The sequence below is a fragment of the Ranitomeya imitator genome, chromosome 1, assembly GCF_032444005.1.
Source record: "Ranitomeya imitator isolate aRanImi1 chromosome 1, aRanImi1.pri, whole genome shotgun sequence".
Classification (NCBI taxonomy): domain Eukaryota; kingdom Metazoa; phylum Chordata; class Amphibia; order Anura; family Dendrobatidae; genus Ranitomeya; species Ranitomeya imitator.
This window is the reverse complement of record NC_091282.1, coordinates 332,741,066-332,760,065: the sequence shown is the minus strand read 5'-3', so window position 1 is coordinate 332,760,065 and position 19,000 is coordinate 332,741,066. Positions and strand designations below refer to the sequence as shown.

At 44.3% G+C, this 19,000-nt stretch overlaps 1 protein-coding gene across 1 annotated transcript in view; it reads left to right on the top strand.

Annotated features, from left to right (window-relative positions):
- The first annotated feature begins 319 nt into the window (after nt 1-319).
- SGSM1 (small G protein signaling modulator 1) overlaps nt 320-19,000 on the top strand; it is a 446,836-nt gene continuing 428,155 nt past the window's right edge. The window contains exons 1-2 of the mRNA XM_069759191.1: nt 320-390; nt 486-529. Coding sequence (XP_069615292.1) covers nt 375-390; nt 486-529 — 60 coding nt within the window. The 5' untranslated portion in view covers nt 320-374. The remainder of the gene's footprint in view (nt 391-485; nt 530-19,000) is intronic.

The following is a 19,000-nucleotide window of genomic DNA, read 5'->3' as shown; positions in this document are numbered from 1 at the left end:
TTCCTGAAAGTGGAAAACCCCTTAAAAATTTGATTTGCTGTGACCTTTTTGGGGCAGGGAAGAATTGTTTGAGGTCCTTCTCCACTTTCACTAAGAGACAACACGGCAAATACTCTAGAAGGAACCATATTTCTGTATAAGGTATAGAGTATGCCACAACCATGCAGTGGTTAGCTCCCGATTTTCCCTGTGGCCCCTCCAAGCACAGGCAGCGCCTCATAACTAGAATAAACAAGCGCGAGAACTTCCTCTCAGGTGCGCGCCCCCGAGAACGAGGGAAAGCGCTCTGACGTCACGCGAGGCGGAGTGCACGCGCAGAGGCAGCTGTGCCTAGAGCCGAGCCTGCAGAGGACAGGAACGGGGAAGCTGCAAACATGGCAACGGGGACAGGTGAGCAGAAAGCAAGGAGCCGCCGATAAACCAGGAGCATTTATGATATGGCGTCACATAAGGAGCATAATAACCTCTAGGCTTGTCGTCCACAGAGGCTGAGACCAGGCAGCGGCTGCTGAAGACTGTGAAGAAGGAGGTAGGTGACCCCATGGCAGCATCTCTGTGTGGCTTGTGTTCAGCACATCCCTCTGTGGCCGTGCAGGAGCTGTGCACTGTGCAGCCGGAGAGGGTGTGTTACCCTTCACAGCTGGCAGCTCTGGTGCCACACTGCTGCCCTATGGGTGCAATGGGAGCTTGGTGAAATCGTTATTCCACGTCACTAGGATTGATGTCCCTGCTACTGACTATGCGTGCGATATTTATTACATTGGCCTCCTTGCCCGAGGCGGCGGGCATCAGTCATTATGCAAGGAAGTCACTGGGCGCATAGCTTGGGCTCATCTAGCCAGCTACAAAAATTGTGCAAATAGGTTACAAAGAACAACATCAGATCCGCGTATTATATTTACCAAGGTACTGATAAGTAGGGACGTGGCTAAGTAATTGCATTATTAGGATACTTAGCTCTACATCGTGCCTGGGATTACACCAAAATAAGAATAATAACACGTATACTACATAAAGCCGCACTCGAATTCAATGCAGAAGCCAATGCAAACGTATAGTTAACAGGCTGAATGGGTTGTTATTGATAAAAGTGCAGCAGTTGGCTGTCCGTTCTTTTCCTTCAAGATTATGTTACTCTTTGACTCACAGATTATTCTTTCCAGGTACAATGGGGTAAACCTAATGGATTTTTAGGCCAAAGCAATGTGTTACTAAATGGATCATATTGGACCAGTGTAAAAACAGAAGTGTATTGAATTTATTTATTATGCAGTGCTTATATAGCCCTATCTTATTCCGCAGCACTTTACATTCATTATCATCGCTGTCCCCAATGTGGCTCACAATTCTAGAAAGGCAACATTTTGCGTTTCCTGAAGATGTCCAGTTCATTTGATGTAGTGTATCAAGTGAAATTAGGGATATTTAGGAGGCGAGTCTGCCATTGGTAATGTAAATTTCTTTTAATGCGTATAAAATGTACCGTATGTGCTGAGTGAAAACTTACGATATATATATATATATATATATATTAGATGGTGGCCCGATTCTAACGCATCGGGTATTCTAGAATATGCATGTCCACGTAGTATATTGCCCAGCCACGTAGTATATTGCCCAGCCACGTAGTATATTGGCCAGTCACGTAGTATAGCGCCCAGGGACGTAGTATATTGCCCAGTCACGTATTGCCCAGCCACATAGTATATAGCACAGCCCACGTAGTACGGTATATTGCCCAGTGACGTAGTATATTGCCCAGCCACATAGTATATAGCAGAGCCACTTGGTATATTGCCCAGGCACGTAGTATATTGGCAAGCACAGAGCCACGTAGTATAGAGACTTAAAAAAAACAAAAAAAACATATACTTACCTATAGCCCGTTGAAGTCCTGCTATACTCACCATCCGCCGCCTTTGCCGCTCCTTGCCACGCTCCATTGCAAGCGGCAGCTTGCAGTCCCAGGGCTGGTGTGAGCAGGACCTATGATGACGTTGCGGTCACATGACCATGACGTCACGGCAGGTCCTTGTCGCACACCAGCACTGGGACGGGACCGGAAGCTGCCGCTTGCAATGGAGCGGTCCTGGGAGCGCGGCGAGGAGCAAGAAAGGCGGCGGAGGGTGAGTATAGCAGGTTTTTTTTTTTTTTTATTATTTTTAACATGACCTATTTTTACTATTGATGCTGCATAGGCAGCATCAATAGTAAATAGTTGGGGAGACACAGGGTTAATAGCAGCGTGAGCGGTGAGCAGAGGGGATTACGGAGCGGGCGCCGGGCAGTGAGTGCAGGGGAGTAGGGGAGGGACTAATCGGACTGTGCCCGTCGCTGATTGGTCGCGGCAGCCATGACAGGCAGCTGCCGAGACCAATCAGCGAAGGAATAACCGTGACAGAAGGACAGACAGACAGACGGAAGTACCCCTTAGGCTGGTTTCACATTTGCGTTTTTTGCCGCTGCGTTTTAGCGCAAAAAAAGGCATGCGTTTTTTTTTGCTATACTTAACATTAAAAACGTTTTGCCGCCGCATGCGTCTTTTGTATGCATGCGTTGTGCTGCAGAAATGCAACATGTAGTAATTTTTAGCGGCGTTTTTTTTGCATGTGGTTTTTTGCGGCAAAAAAATGTATTGCTGTCTATGTAAACGCATGCGTTTTTAAGCACATGCGTTTGGTTGCGTTAAAAACGCATGCGTTTTTATAAAAAAAAAACAAGAAAAAACACTGATAAGCCACCCCACACCATAAAATTGATAAAGGGATCCTAACCCTACCCCTAACGCTAACCCTTGGGATCCTAACCCTAAGGGGTAGGGTTAGGGTTAGGATCCCTTAGGGTTAGGGGTAGGGTTAGGGGTAGGGTTAGGGTTAAGATCCCTTAGGATTAAGGTAAGGGTTAGGGTTAGGATCCCTAGGGTTACTAGGGATCCAAACCCTAACCCTAGCTATTTCTGTTTATAGTGGGTTTTCTTGTTGATTTTGATGATTGCCAAGCTGTCACACACTTCTCATCATGCGTTTAAAAAACGCAAACGCATGAAAAAACGCATGTAAACGCGTCAAAACGCCGCGTTTGTAATAAAACATGCAAAAACGCATGCGTCTAAAAAACGTGGCGTTTTAACCGTGTTTACATGCATTTTTTTCACCACATGCGTTTGCGTTTAAAACGCAAATGTGAAACCATCCTTAGACAATTATGTATATAGATATGTGTGTGTGCATCTCACAAAATTAGAATATCATCAAAAAGTTACCGTTTAAGCCAATTCCCCTAATTTTGCCACAAAAAACTGGGAAAACTTAATGACTCGAGTATAAGTCTAGGGTGGGAAATGCAGCAGCTACCGGTAAATGTCAAAAGTAAAAATAGATATCAATAAAAGTAAAATTAATTAAGACATCAGTAGGTTAAGTGTTTTTGAATGTCCATATTGAATCAGGAGCCCCATATAATGCTCCATACAGTTTGAGTTTATGATGGCCTCATAAGATGCTCCATATTAACCCCTTAGTGACAGAGCCAATTTGGTACTTAATGACCGAGCCAATTTTTGCAATTCTGACCACTGTCGTTTTATGAGGTTATAACTCTGGAACGCTTCAACGGATCCCGCTGATTCTGAGATTGTTTTTTCGTGACATATTGTACTTCATGTTAGTGGTAACATTTCTTCGATATTACTTGCGATTATTTATGAAAAAAACTGAAATATGGCAAAAATTTTTAAAATTTTGCAATTTTCAAACTTTGTATTTTTATGCCCTTAAATCAGAGAGATATGTCATGAAAAATAGTTAATAAATAACATTTCCCACATGTCTACTTTACATCAGCACAATTTTGGAAACAAAATTTTTTGTTAGGGAGTTATACGGGTTAAAAGTTGACCAGCAATTTCTCATTTTTACAACACCATTTTTTTTTAGGGACCACATCACATTTGAAGTCATTTTGAGGGGTCTATATGATAGAAAATAATGAAGTGTGACACCATTCTAAAAACTACACCCCTCAAGGTTCTCAAAACCACATTCAAGAAGTTTATTAATCCTTTACGTGCTTCACAGGAACTGAAACAATGTGGAAGGAAAAAAATGAACATTTAACTTTTTTTTGCAAACATCTTAATTCAGAACCATTTTTTTTATTTTCACAAGTGTAAAAACAGAAATGTAACCATAAATTTTGTTATGCAATTTCTCCTGAATACGCCAATACCCCATATGTGGGGGTAAACCACTTTTTGGGCGCACCGCAGAACTTAGAAGTGAAGGAGCGCCGTTTTACTTTTTCAATGTAGAATTGGCTGGAATTGAGATTGGACGCCATGTCGCGTTTGGAGAGCCCCTGATGTGCCTAAACAGTGGAAACTCCCCACAAGTGACCCCATTTTGGAAACTAGACCCCTTAAGGAACTTATCTAGATGTGTGGTGAGCACTTTGAACCCCCATGTGCTTCACAGAAGTTTATAATGTAGAGCCGTGAAAAAAAAAATGGCCTTTTTTCTACAAAAATGATCTTTTTGTCCACAAATTTTTTATTTTCACAAGGGTAACAGGAGAAATTAGACCACTAAAGTTGTTGTGCAATTTCTCCTGAGTACGTCGATACCCAATATGTGGGGGTAAACCACTGTTTGGGCGCACCGCAGAGCTTGGAAGAGAAAGAGTGCCGTTTTACTTTTTCAATGTAGAATTGGCTGGAATTGAGATCGGACGCCATGTCGCGTTTGGAGAGCCCCTGATGTGCCTAAACAGTAGAAATCCCCCACAAGTGACCCCATTTTGGAAACTAGACCCCCCATGGAACTTATCTAGATGTGTGGTGAGAACTTTGAATGCCCAAGTGCTTCACAGAAGTTTAGAATGCAGAGTCATAAAAAAAATATATATATATATTTTTCCACAAAAAGGATTTTGGAGCCCCCAAGTTTTTATTTTCACAAGGGTAACAAGAGAAATTGGACCCCAGAAGTTGTTGTCCAATTTATCCCGAGTATGCTGATGCCCCATATGTAGGGGTAACCCACTGTTTGGGCGCACGGCAGAGCTCAGAAGGGAGGGAGCACCATTTGACTTTTTGAGCGCAAAATTGGCTATCGTGTTTGGAGACCCCCTGATGTACCTAAACAGTGGAAACCCCCCAATTCTAGCTCCAACCCTAACCCCAACATACCCCTAACCCTAATCCCAACCTGATCCATAATCCTAATCACTAACCCTAACCATAATCACAACCCTTACCCCAAAACAACCCTAATGTCAACCCTAACCATAACCCTAATCAAAACCCTAAATCCAACACACCCCTAATCCTAATCTCAACCCTAACCTCAAACCTAACCCTAATCCCAATACACCCCTAATCACAACCCTAACCTTAACCCTAATCCAAACCCTAACCCTAATCCCAACTCTAACCCTAACTTTAGCCCCAACCCTAGCCCTAACTTTAGCCCCAACCCTAACCCTAACTTTAGCCCTAACCCTAAGGCTACTTTCACACTTGCGTTGTTTGGCATCCGTCGCAATCCGTCGTTTTGGACAAGAAACGGATCCTGCAAATGTGCCCACAGGATGCGTTTTTTGCCCATAGACTTGTATTGCCGACGGATCGTGATGGATGGCCACACGTCGCGTCCGTCGTGCACTGGATCAGTGTTTTGGCGGACCGTCAGCACAAAAAAACGTTCAATGTAACGTTTTTTTTTGTACGTCGCATCTGCCATTTCTGACCGCGCATGCGTGGCCGTAACTCCGCCCCCTCCTCCCCAGGACATAGATTGGGCAGCGGATGCGTTGAAAAACTTCATCCGCTGCCCACGTTGTGCACAATTTTCACAACGTGCGTCGGTATGTCGGGCCGATGCATTGCGACGGCCCCGTACCGACGTAAGTGTGAAAGAAGCCTAACCCTAAATTTAGCGCCAACCCTAACTCTAAATTTAGCCCCAACCCTAACCCTAAATTTAGCCCCAACCCTAACCCTAATTTTAGCCCCAACCCTAACCCTAAATTTAGCCCTAACACTAACCCTAATCTTAGCCCTAACCCTAGCCCTAACCCTACCCCTAACCCTAGCCCTAACCCTACCCCTAACCCTAGCCCTAACCCTAGCCCTAACCCTACCCCTAGCCCTAACCCTACCCCTAATTTTAGCCCCAACTGCTCTTCTCCTGCCGGCCGGCAGATGGAGACAGATGGCGGGCGCACTGCGCATGCGCCCGCCATTTTCTTTTGCCGGCGGCCAGGAGGAGCAGCAGGAGGACCCAGGGACACAGGTGAGTATGGCAGGGTCCCCGAATCCCCCTATTTCTCTGTCCTCTGATGTGCGATCACATCAGAGGACAGAGAATTACACTTTGACTTTTTTTTTTTTGCGGTCGCCGGTAAACAGTTAATTACCGGCGATCGCAAAACATGGGTCGGTAAAACCGACCCCGATCATGCTCTTTGGGGTCTCGGCTACCCCCGGCAGCCGAGACCTCAAAGATTCTCGCGGGGCCGGCCGGCGGGCGCACTGCGCATGCGCCCGCCATTTTGAAGATGTCGGCGCCCACCGGGAGCCACGAGGAGCACCGGGGGAGACAGGTAAGTATTGGGGAGCTACCTGGGACCCCTTTTCTCTGTCCTCTGATGTGCGATCACATCGGAGGACAGAGAAATTAAAAAGAGATTGCGTTTTTGTTTTTTTTGCGATCGCTGGTAAACGGTTAATTACCGGCGATCACAAATGCGGGGTGGGTTAAAACCCCCCCGAATCATGTTCTCTGGGGTCTCGGCTACCCCCGGCAGCCGAGACCCCGGAGAAAATCCGACTCTGGGGGGCGCTATTTACTTTTTCCACAGCGCCGTTAATTAACGGCGCTGTGGTTTAAGTACCCTTAGCGGCCGCCGTTAAAAGGCGTATCGGCGGTCGCTAAGGGGTTAAAATATGCCTCATATAATCCTGCATAAACGTTAATAATGGCCCCATAAGATGCTCCATAGACACATTTGCCCATTATAATGCTGCACAAATGTTGATTATGGCCCCATAAGATGCTCCATAAAGATATTTGCCCCATATAATGCTGCACAAACATTATGGCCCCATAAAATACTCCATACAGACATTTGCCCCATATAATGCTGCACAAACGTTAATTATGACCACATAAGATGCTCTATAAAGATATTTGCCCCATATAGTGCTGCACAAACGTTATGGCCCCATACAGACACTTGCCCCATATAGTGCTGCACAAACGCTATGGCCCCATACAGACACTTGCCCCATATAGTGCTGCACAAATGTTATGGCCCTATACAGACACTTGCCTCATATAGTGCTGCACAAACGTTATGGCCCCATACAGACACTTGTCCCATATAGTGCTGCACAAACGTTATGGCCCCATACAGACACTTGCCCCATATAGTGCTGCACAAACGTTGATTATGGCCCCATACAGACACTTGCCCCATATAGTGCTGCACAAACGTTATGACCCCATAAGATGCTCCATACAGACACTTGCCCCATTTGCGGTTGCTGCGATAAAAATAAAAAAATCACATACTCACCTCTCCGTCGCTCAGGCCCCCGGCACTTTCAATATTCACCTGACTTCGTTCCGGCGCCGCTCCATCTTCAGCGTCTTCTGCACTTACGTTCAGGCAGAGGGCGCGCACTAACTACGTCACCGCGCCCTCTGACCTGAGCGTCACTGCAGAAGACGCTGAAGCTGGAGTGGCGCCAGAATGAGGAGCAGGTGAATATCGCGCAGCGCTCCCCTCCCCGTTATACTCACCTGCTCCTGGCGCGGTCTCTGCACGTGTGTTCCCTGGCGCTGCAGCTTCTTCCTGTACTGAGCGGTCAACGTTACCGCTCATTACAGTAATGAATATGCGGCTCCACGTCTATGGGAGGTGGAGCCGCATATTCATTACTGTAATGAGCGGTACCATGTGACCGCTCAGTACAGGAAGAAGCTGGGGTGCCGGGAAGCCAGCGACCTGCAGGGACCGCGCCAGGAGTAGGTGAGTATAATTAGAAAGCCCCCGCTCCCCCTCCCCTGCCGACTCCTGGGTATGACTCGAGTATAAGCCGAGAGGGGGACTTTCAGCCCAAAAAAATGGGCTGAAAATCTCATCTTATACTCGAGTATATACGGTAATTTGTTTCAGTTTTTCAGTACAAAAAGTGAAACTCATATAGAGTCATTACAAACACAGTGATCTATTTCAAGTGTTTATTTCTGTTAATGTTGATAATTATGGCTTACAGCCAGTAAAAACCCAATAGTCATTATCTCAGAAAATTAGAATACTTTATAACACCAGCTTGCAAAAATTATTTTAAAATCCAAAATGTTGGCCTACTGAAATGTATGTTCAGTAGATTCACTCAATACTTGGTCGGGGCTCCTTTGGCATCAATTACTGCATCAATGTGACGTAGCATAAAGGAGATCAGCCTGTGGCACTGCTGAGGTGAGGGCGGGATTACGCGTGTGAACCTACCACATTATTAGGTATGTTACCAGAGACACGGCCACTGTGCAATATGGGTACTGTGTATTACTCTCTATAATCATTTGTTGTCTCTTAGGGTCGGTTCACATGCTCCTTCTCCGCCGGTTTTGTCTGGGAGTGTCCGTTACTCTTACTATGTGTGCTGTCTATAGGTCTTTTTTGTATGATTAATAAACTTTTGCATTGATTTTGGTGTCAGTCTCTGGACATTTGTACACTGATTTTTGCTTGTGGTGTTCTCTTTATGGACTTCAGTGTGTCCGTGTACGTCCCGCAATATACTATGGGTTACGCTTACAGTGGGGCAAAAAAGTATTTAGTCAGTCAGCAATAGTGCAAGTTCCACCACTTAAAAAGATGAGAGGCGTCTGTAATTTACATCATAGGTAGACCTCAACTATGGGAGACAAACTGAGAAAAAAAAATCCAGAAAATCACATTGTCTGTTTTTTTAACATTTTATTTGCATATTATGGTGGAAAATAAGTATTTGGTCAGAAACAAAATTTCATCTCAATACTTTGTAATATATCCTTTGTTGGCAATGACAGAGGTCAAACGTTTTCTGTAAGTCTTCACAAGGTTGCCACACACTGTTGTTGGTATGTTGGCCCATTCCTCCATGCAGATCTCCTCTAGAGCAGAGATGTTTTTGGCTTTTCGCTTGGCAACACGGACTTTCAACTCCCTCCAAAGCTTTTCTATAGGATTGAGATCTGGAGACTGGCTAGGCCACTCCAGGACCTTGAAATGCTTCTTACAAAGCCACTCCTTCTTTGCCCTGGCGGTGTGCTTTGGATCATTGTCATGTTGAAAGACCTAGCCACGTTTCATCTTCAATGCCCTTGCTGATGGAAGGAGGTTTGCACTCAAAATCTCACGATACATGGCCCCATTCATTCTTTCATGTACCCGGATCAGTCGTCCTGGCCCCTTTGCAGAGAAACAGCCCCAAAGCATGATGTTTCCACCACCATGCTTTACAGTAGGCATGGTGTTTGATGGATGCAACTCAGTATTCTTTTTCCTCCAAACACGACAAGTTGTGTTTCTACCAAACAGTTCCAGTTTGGTTTCATCAGACCATAGGACATTCTCCCAAAACTCCTCTGGATCATCCAAATGCTCTCTAGCATACTTCAGACGGGCCCGGACATGTACTGGCTTAAGCAGTGGGACACGTCTGGCACTGCAGGATCTGAGTCCATTGTGGCGTAGTGTGTTACTTATGGTAGGCCTTGTTACATTGGTCCCAGCTCTCTGCAGTTCATTCACTAGGTCCCCCCGCGTGGTTCTGGGATTTTTGCTCACCGTTCTTGTGATCATTCTGATCCCACGGGGTGGGATTTTGCGTGGAGCCCCAGATCGAGGGAGATTATCAGTGGTCTTGTATGTCTTCCATTTTCTAATTATTGCTCCCACTGTTGATTTCTTCACTCCAAGCTGGTTGGCTATTGCAGATTCAGTCTTCCCAGCCTGGTGCAGGGCTACAATTTTGTTTCTGGTGTCCTTTGACAGCTCTTTGGTCTTCAACATAGTGGAGTTTGGAGTCAGACTGTTTGAGGGTGTGCACAGGTGTCTTTTTATACTGATAATAAGTTTAAACAGGTGCCATTACTACAGGTAATGAGTGGAGGAAAGAGGAGACTCTTAAAGAAGAAGTTACAGGTCTGTGAGAGCCAGAAATCTTGATTGCTTGTTTCTGACCAAATACTTATTTTCCACCATAATATGCAAATAAAATGTTAAAAAAACAGACAATGTGATTTTCTGGATTTTTTTTTCTCAGTTTGTCTCCCATAGTTGAGGTCTACCTATGATGTAAATTACAGACGCCTCTCATCTTTTTAAGTGGTGGAACTTGCACTATTGCTGACTGACTAAATACTTTTTTGCCCCACTGTATATGTATTACATTGTATATTAACATGTTGTCCCATAGTTTTCCGTGTTTTCTTGCTTATTATTGAGGTTTTATGGAAGCCCAGGTTGCTGTGATAGCAGCATTCAGCTCATCTACATTGTTGGGTCTGGTGTCTCATCTTCCTCTTTACAATACCCCATAGATTCTCTATGTCTATGGGGTTAGTTAAGGTCAGGCGAGTTTGCTGGCCAATCAAGCACAGTGATACTGTTGTTTTTAAACCAGGTATTGCTACTTTTGGCAGTGTGGAAAGGTGCCAAGTCATGCTGGAAAATGAAATGTCCATCTCCAAAAAGCTTGTCTGCAAAGGGAAGCATGAAGTGCTCTAAAATTTCCTGGTAGATGGCTGTGCTGACTTTGGTTTTGATAAAACATAGTGGACCTACACCAGCAGATGACATGGCTCCCCAATCCATCACTAATTGTGGAAACTTCACACTAGACCTCAAGCAGCTTGGGTTGTCTGTCTCTCCATTCTTCCTCTAGACTCCTTAAGACCATGATTTCCAAGAGCTAGTGTCAAGTATCCACAATCAATGATGGTTTGGGGAGCCATGTCATCTGCTGTTGTAGGTCCACCGTGTTTTATCAAGACCAAAGTTAGCGCAGCCGTCTACCAGGAAATTTTAGAGCACTTTATGCTTCCCTCTGCCAAGCTTTTTGGAGATGGAAATTTCATTTTCCAGCAGAATTTGGCACCTGTCCATGCTGCCAAAAGTACTAATTCTTGGTTAAAAACAACAGTATCACTGTGCTTGATTGGCCAGCAATCTCACCTGACCATAACCCCATAGAGATTGTGAAGAGGAAGATGAGACACCCGACCCAACAATGCAGACAAGCTGAATGCTGCTATCAAAGCAACCTGGGCTTCCATAACACCTCAGCAGTGCCACAGGCTGATCGCCTCCATGCCACGCCACACTGATGCAGTAATTGATGCCAAAGGTGCCCCGACCAAGTGTTGAGTGCATTTACTGAACATACATTTCAGTAGGCCAATATTTCAGATTTTAAAATCATTTTTTCAAGCTGGTGTTATAAAGTATTCTAATTTTCTGAGATAATGACTTTGGGGTTTTCATTGGCTGTAAGCCATAATCATCAACATTAACAGAAATAAACACTTGAAATATATCACTCTGCTTGTAATGACTTTATATAATACTAGCTGAAGAGCCCGGCGTTGCCTGGGCATAGTAAATATCTGTGGTTAGTTATAGCACCTCACTTCTCTTATTTTCCCATCACACCTCTCATTTTCTCCCTCACTCCTCTCATTCCCCCCTAACACTTGTCATTTCAACCTCACATCTGTCATTTTCCGATCACTCCACTATTTTCCCTCACTCCTCTTTCGACCTCACATCTGTCATTTTCTGATCACTCCACTATTTTTCCTCACTCCTCTCATTTTTCACTCACACCTTTTCATTTTCACCTCACACCTCTCATTTTCACCTCATCACCTCAGTATATACATGTGTCATCTCCCTTATATATAGTATACATCTGTATGTCATCTCCTGTATATAGTATATACCTGTATGTCATCTCCCCTGTATATAGTATATACCTGCTGTGTCATCTCCCCTATATATAGTATATACCTGAATGTCATCTCCTTCTATATATAGTATATACCTGTGTGTCATCTCCTCCTGTATATAGTATATACCTATGTATCATCTCCCCTGTATAAATTATATTTATATCTGTGTCATCTCCTCCTGTATATAGTATATACCTGCATGTCATCTTCTATATATAGCATATACCTGTATGTCATCTCCTCCTGTATATAGTATATACCTGTAGGTCATCTGCTCCTGTATATAGTATATACCTGTGTGTCATCTCCTCCTGTATATAGTATATACCTGTATGTCATCTCCTCCTGTATATATATGTACCTGTATGTCATCTCCTCCTCTATATAATATATACGTGTGTCATCTCTCCTGTATATAGTATATATCTGTGTGTCATCTCCCCTGTATATAGTATATACCTGTGTGTCATCTCCTCCTGTATTAGACCTCGTTCACGCGTTATTTACTCAGTATTTGTAAGCTAAATTGGCAGCCTGATAAATCCCCAGCCAACAGGAAGCCCTCCCCCTGGCAGTATATATTAGCTCACACATACACATAATAGACAGGTCATGTGACTGACAGCTGCCGTATTTCCTATATGGTACATTTGTTGTAGTTTGTCTGCTTATTAATCAGATTTTTATTTTTAAAGGATAATACCAGACTTGTGTGTGTTTTAGGGCGAGTTTCGTTTGTCAAGTTGTGTGTGTTGAGTTGCGTGTGGCGACATGCATGTAGCGACTTTTGTGAGATGAGTTTTGTGTGGCAACATGCATGTAGCAACTTTTTGTGTGTCGAGTTGCATGTGACAGGCTAGTGTAGCAAGTTGTGTGCAGCAAGTTTTGCGCATGGCGAGTTTTGTGCGTGGCGAGTTTTATGTGTGGTGCCTTTTGAGTATGTGCAAGTTTTGTGTGAGGCAACTTTTGCATGTGTTGCAACTTTTGTGCATGTGGCAATTTTTCCGCGTGTGCAAGTTTTGCGTGTGGCGAGTTTTCCATGAGGTGAGTTTTGCACTTGTGGCGAGTTTTGCAAGAGCCTAGTTTTTGCATGTGGCGAGTTCTGCGCGGCGACTTTTGTGTTTCGACTTTTATGTGGCGAGGTTGGTGTATGTGTGGTGAAATGTGTGCTGAGGGTAATATGTGTTCAAGCACGTGGTAGTGTGTGGCGCATTTTGTGTGTGTGTTCATATCCCCGTGTGTGGTGAGTATCCCATGTCGGGGCCCCACCTTAGCAACTGTACAGTATATACTCTTTGGCGCCATCACTCTCATTCTTTAAGTCCCCCTTGTTCACATCTGGCAGCTGTCAATTTGCCTCCTACACTTTTCCTTTCATTTTTTCCCATTATGTAGATAGGGGCAAAATTGTTTGGTGAATTGGAAAGCGCGGGGTTAAAATTTCACCTCACAACATAGCCTATGACGCTCTCGGGGTCCAGACGTGTGGCTGTGCAAAATTTTGTGGCTGTAGCTGCGACGGTGCAGATGCCAATCCCGGACATACATACATACACACACACATTCAGCTTTATATATTAGATATGAGTTTCACTTTTTGTATTGAAGAACTGAAATAAATTTACTTTTTGATGATATTCTAATTTTGTGAGATGCACCTGTATATTACATTGCTCAACATAAATGAGCACCCCCCCTTTGAAAAGTAATGTTTAATCAGTCTCAAACTAAACACAAGAACAATTTCCAAAATTTTAACAATACTGAGTTTCATAGAACATTTTTATAACCCATGACATGAAAGTAAGATTAATAATATAACTTTCATTACAAAATCTTCAGTTTTACTCCAATTAGTTAATGCAAAAATAGATACACCACACAACAAAACAATTAAATCTAGTATTTTGTGTGACCGTCATGATTTTTAAGGACAGCACCAAGTCTTCTAGGCAAGTGTTGAACAAGCTGGCGACATATTGCAACATCCATATTTTACCATTCTTGAACAGAGAGCTCTTTTAGAGCAGCGATGCTGGATGCAGAGTAATGCTCAACTTTACTCTTCAGAATTCCCCATAGGTGTCTTTTGGTTGGATTCTAGATCGGGAGACATTCTTGGCTGCTGAACCTCTTTCACCCTGTTCTTCAGAAAGCAACAGATGTGTGTTTTGGATTATTGTCATGGTGGAAAAGTGCACATCTACAAAGGGCCACGGAGTGATGGTAGCATCTTTTCTTTCAATATAGAGCAATACATCTGTGAATTAATGCCATCAATGAAATGTAGCTCTCCAAAACCAGCAGCACACATGCAGCCCCACATGACACTGCCAACTGTTTTGCTGTAGGCACCATGCATCTTTCGAAATGCAAACTATAATTTTTGGTATCATTTTTGGTACTAACATACCATAATATAGCGTCAAAGTCTGACCACTGATAATCTGATGATTGTGACCACCCCCTATGATCAGTAGAATAGCGTTTCAGTGGCGGTAAGAAACCGCAATGTTCCCTTGGATCTCATTTTTGTGACCTATGTCCAGAGTCTGCTTGATTGGTTGCCCTATAACTTTGTGGTCGACCTATTTGTCAAATTAAATTTGCATACCAATTTTGAGAGCTATTATAGCTAATTAAAGGGAACCTTTCAAGTCTCCCATGCCCCCTAGAGTCAGCAGAAGTTATCTGCGTATGTAAATACCCTACCGTATAACACGGCCGAGGGCTATGCGATAAAACGCTGCATAGCGCTCTGCTCAGTGTGATTCTATGGGGCAGCTCAGATCTGTGATTATTTTCTCAGGCTGATTCGGCATGAGAGAACAATTGCAGCATGCTGCGATTGTCAGCTTGGTTCGGCTCACTCGCTCCCATATAAGTCTTTTGGGGCGAGTGAAACATTGGACTGCACTACTCCGAGACAGGTAATGATGGAGAAATTACTTTCTCCGCCTCCGCACCTGTACTGTAATCCTCTCATGCGAGAGAATCGCAGCACAGTAGCACGACATTTGGCTCCAGCTCGCAGTAGAACAGTAGCCGAGGGTAATTAGCATATCGCATCCGATGTCGGTTGCCATACGCTAGTGTGATTACGGCCTAACAGTCCCTGTTTTACATACAAACAGATCTTTAGAAAAATTACAGCTTCAGAGAAGCACACTGCGCATGATCGGAAGTGCAGAAAACTTCCGATCATGCTCATTGCGACTGAGGCATGTACATCTGGCTTCAGAAGATGAATGCAATAAGGGAAAGAATCTTCGCCTATGCACATGGTAAATATAGCGCTAGTTTCTAAAGGTCTGTTTGTGTATGTAATTAGGGGACTGTTAAGGTACCGTCACACTCAGCAACTTTCCAACGATCACGACCAGCGATACGACCTGGCCGTGATCGTTGGAAAGTCCTTGTGTGGTCGCTGGAGAGCTGTCACACAGACAGCTCTCCAGCGACCAACGATGCCGAAGTCCCCGGGTAACCAGGGTAAACATCGGGTTACTAAGCGCAGGGCCGCGCTTAGTAACCCGATGTTTACCCTTGTTACCATTGTAAATGTAAAAAAACACTCACATTGCGGTGCCTGTCACGTCCCCGGCGTCCGCTTCCCTGCACTCCTCCTGCATCCTGTGTAAGCGTCTCAAGGACCTCTATGGTTACAAGGTACAAGCATCGCCGACCTCCGATCATGTGACGGGGGTCGGCGATGACGTCATTTCCGGCCGCCCGGCCGGATGCGGTAGTTAAAAGCTGCTGTCTGCGTTTGACAGCGGCATTTAACTAGTTAATAGGTGCGGGCAGATCGCGATTCTACCCGCGCCTATTACAGGCACATGTCAGCTGTTCAAAACAGCTGACATGTCCCGGCTTTGATGCGGGCTCACCGCCGGAGCCCGCATCAAAGAGGGGCTTCTGACCTCGGACGTACTATCCCGTCCGAGGTCAGAAAGGGATTAAACAAAGGTGGACTTGGGGTTCGCTCACATCTGCATATAAAATCAGCGAGTGCAATGTGAGAAAATATCGCATTGCACTCACCAGTGTTATTCAGTTAGGCAGTGTTCATCTGCAAAAATTTGGAGTATGGAAAAATTTGCAGCATGCTATGTATGGCGAATAAAATGTCCGATACTCACCAATGCCAGTTAATGGGTGTGAAGAAAAATGAACCTTTTGATTTTTACGCACCCATCGTATAGCAAACCCAATCTTTCATCAGCCACGTACAGTAAATTCACGGCATGAACCGTCAGAATATAATAGATATGTAAATAGAATAAATGGAAAGATTTCATTGAGATATAGAATTAGTGCAGTGCATGTGTAGCTTACTGTACATATATTCAGCTAATAAAATAAAAAAATGGCGTGGGGTCCCCCTTATTTTTCTTAACCAGCTGAGAGAAAGCTGACTTGCTCTGGTGTGTTGGCAAAAGTCTGATAATGGTTTTGGGGTTGATATCAGCTTTTTAATGTCAGCTGACTTAAAGCCCAGGGAATAGTATTGGAGACGCGTCTATAAGACACCCCCACTACTACCCCCGTAAGTTTAAGTAAAAAAAGCACACACACAGAGCAAACTCCTTTATTTGAACAAAACACTCCCCGACCCTATTTTAACCATTTATTAAGATCCAAATTAAAAAAAAAAAAAAAGTAATCCTTTAATGTCCGCAGATAATTGTTAATGAAGCTGTCCCACGACAAACCTCAGCTCTGCTACATCTGGATAGTGTGTTGAGCGGTGGCATGATGCGACCGCTCAGCGCGCCATCCGCAACACACTGACAGTAGTGTGAGAATTCACCTGCAGTGACGAGCGCTGTCAGTAAAGTGAGCGGAGTTCATAGACGATGACATAGAGAATTATTGTATGTAAAAGTTGATGTTAAAAACACTTTGCATATGCATGTCATATGGATGGTAGGTGAGAAAAAAAAGTCATGACACTCGCCTGACACTCTCCAACTTTTCTGGCTAAGAATCTCAGCTTCTTTATATATGCAGATGTGAGTGAAACCTTAGGGAAAGAAAGTCAGCTGCACAGATGTTGTATATATTTGAGGAAGAAAGGTAAATATATAATGAAAATGCATCTTCTGAAAGAGGCTTTGTTTTGCTAAAGCTTCACCAGATAAAAAGGAAAGACTGTTTGTATTCAGTCAGACGGCCGTATAACATGAACGACGATCGCATCGCCGTGCATGGAGCTGCATAGACATGCTGTCGTGCTAGGATCAGGAGAGCCGCGGGCCAGTCCGAGAATTGTGATGTGATCATCATCCATCTTATACGACCGTCTCACTGCGCCTTTTGAGAGAAACACATCCAGCAAGTTGGATTATGAGTTACCTTCATGGCCGAAAGTGTTGACACAGGGAGAGGGAGAGACAAAAACTGGGAAAACTTATTGACTCGAGTATAAGCCTATGGTGGGAAATGCAGCAGCTACCGGTAAAGGTAAAAATAGATACCAATAAAAGTAAAATTAATTGAGACATCAGTAGGTTAAGTGTTTTTGAATATCCATATTGAATCAGGAGCTCCATATAATGCTCCATGAAGTTTATAATGGCCCCATAAGATGCTCCATATTAAAATATGCCCCATATAATCCTGCATAAAGGTTAATAATGGCCCCATAAGATGCTCCATAGACACATTTGCCCAATATAATGCTGCCAAAATGTTGATTATGGGCCCATAAGATGCTCCATAGAGATATTTGCCCCACATAATGCTGCACAAATGTTATGGCCCCATAAGATACTCCATACGGACACTTGCCCCAAATAGTGCTGCACAAACGTTATGGCCCCATACAGACACTTGCCCCATATAGTGCTGCACAAATGTTATGGCCCCATAGATGCTCCATGCAGACACTTGCCCCATTTGCTGTTGCTGCGATAAAAAAAAAAATCACTGACCTTTCCGTTGCTCAGGCCTCCGGCACTTTCAGTATTCACCTGCTCCATGTTCCAGCCGCCGCTCCATCTTTATTGTCTTCCGCACTGACGTTCAGGCAGAGGGCGGGCACTAACCACGTCACCGTGCCCTCTGATCTGAGCGTCACTGCAGAAGACGCTGAAGATGGAGCGGCAGCTGGAACGAGGAGCAGGTGAATATCGCGCAGCACTGCGCTCCCCTCCCAGTTATACTCACCTGCTCCTGGCGCGGTGCAGTCCCTGCTTCCCCGGCACTGCTGCTTCTCCCTGTACTGAGCAGTCACCGTTACCGCTCATCACAGTAATGAATATGCGGCTCCACCCCTATAGGAGTTGGAGCCGAATATTCATTACTGTAATGAGCGGTACCATGTGACCGCTCAGTACAGGAAGAAGATGCCGGGGAAGCCAGGGACCTGCAGGGTCCACGCCAGGAGTAGGTGAGTATAATTAGACAGTCCCCGTTCCCCCTCCCCTGCCGACCCTTGGGTATGACTCGAGTATAAGCCGAGAGGGGGACTTTCAGCACAAAAAAATGGGCTGAAAATCTTGGCTTATACTCGAGTATATATGGTATTCCAGAAAATGAAATATTTCTCCCAAAAAACTACTGAGTTGTGGAAAAGTAGTTTCATTCCATGTTTCTGGCTCGAAAAAAGCCCTTTTTGAAATATAAACTTCACTTAATTCTATTATCTATTTAGGCAATCGAGGCATCAAGCTAAATATTAATTTATTTTCTATTGGGCATAGCCTAATAAGAAAACCTAATTACTAAGAAAAAATCTTGCATAGGTCCTCAGGAATAAGACAAATTTTATGCCATTTGTAAAAAAAAAAAAAATTAGGGCTACAAGGATTTCTCTGCTTTGCCTTGCAGCCGTCTTTACAGTGTCGCTGCCACAGATGGCATATATGGTTCGTGGATCCACTGTGCCACAGGGCCAGTCCTGCCTAGGAAGGGGCGATGCTAAGTGGCTATCTGGTATTCACTGGAGCTCCTGTTGGTGGAGACAGACTAAGCTGCAGGTAACCGCTAGGTAC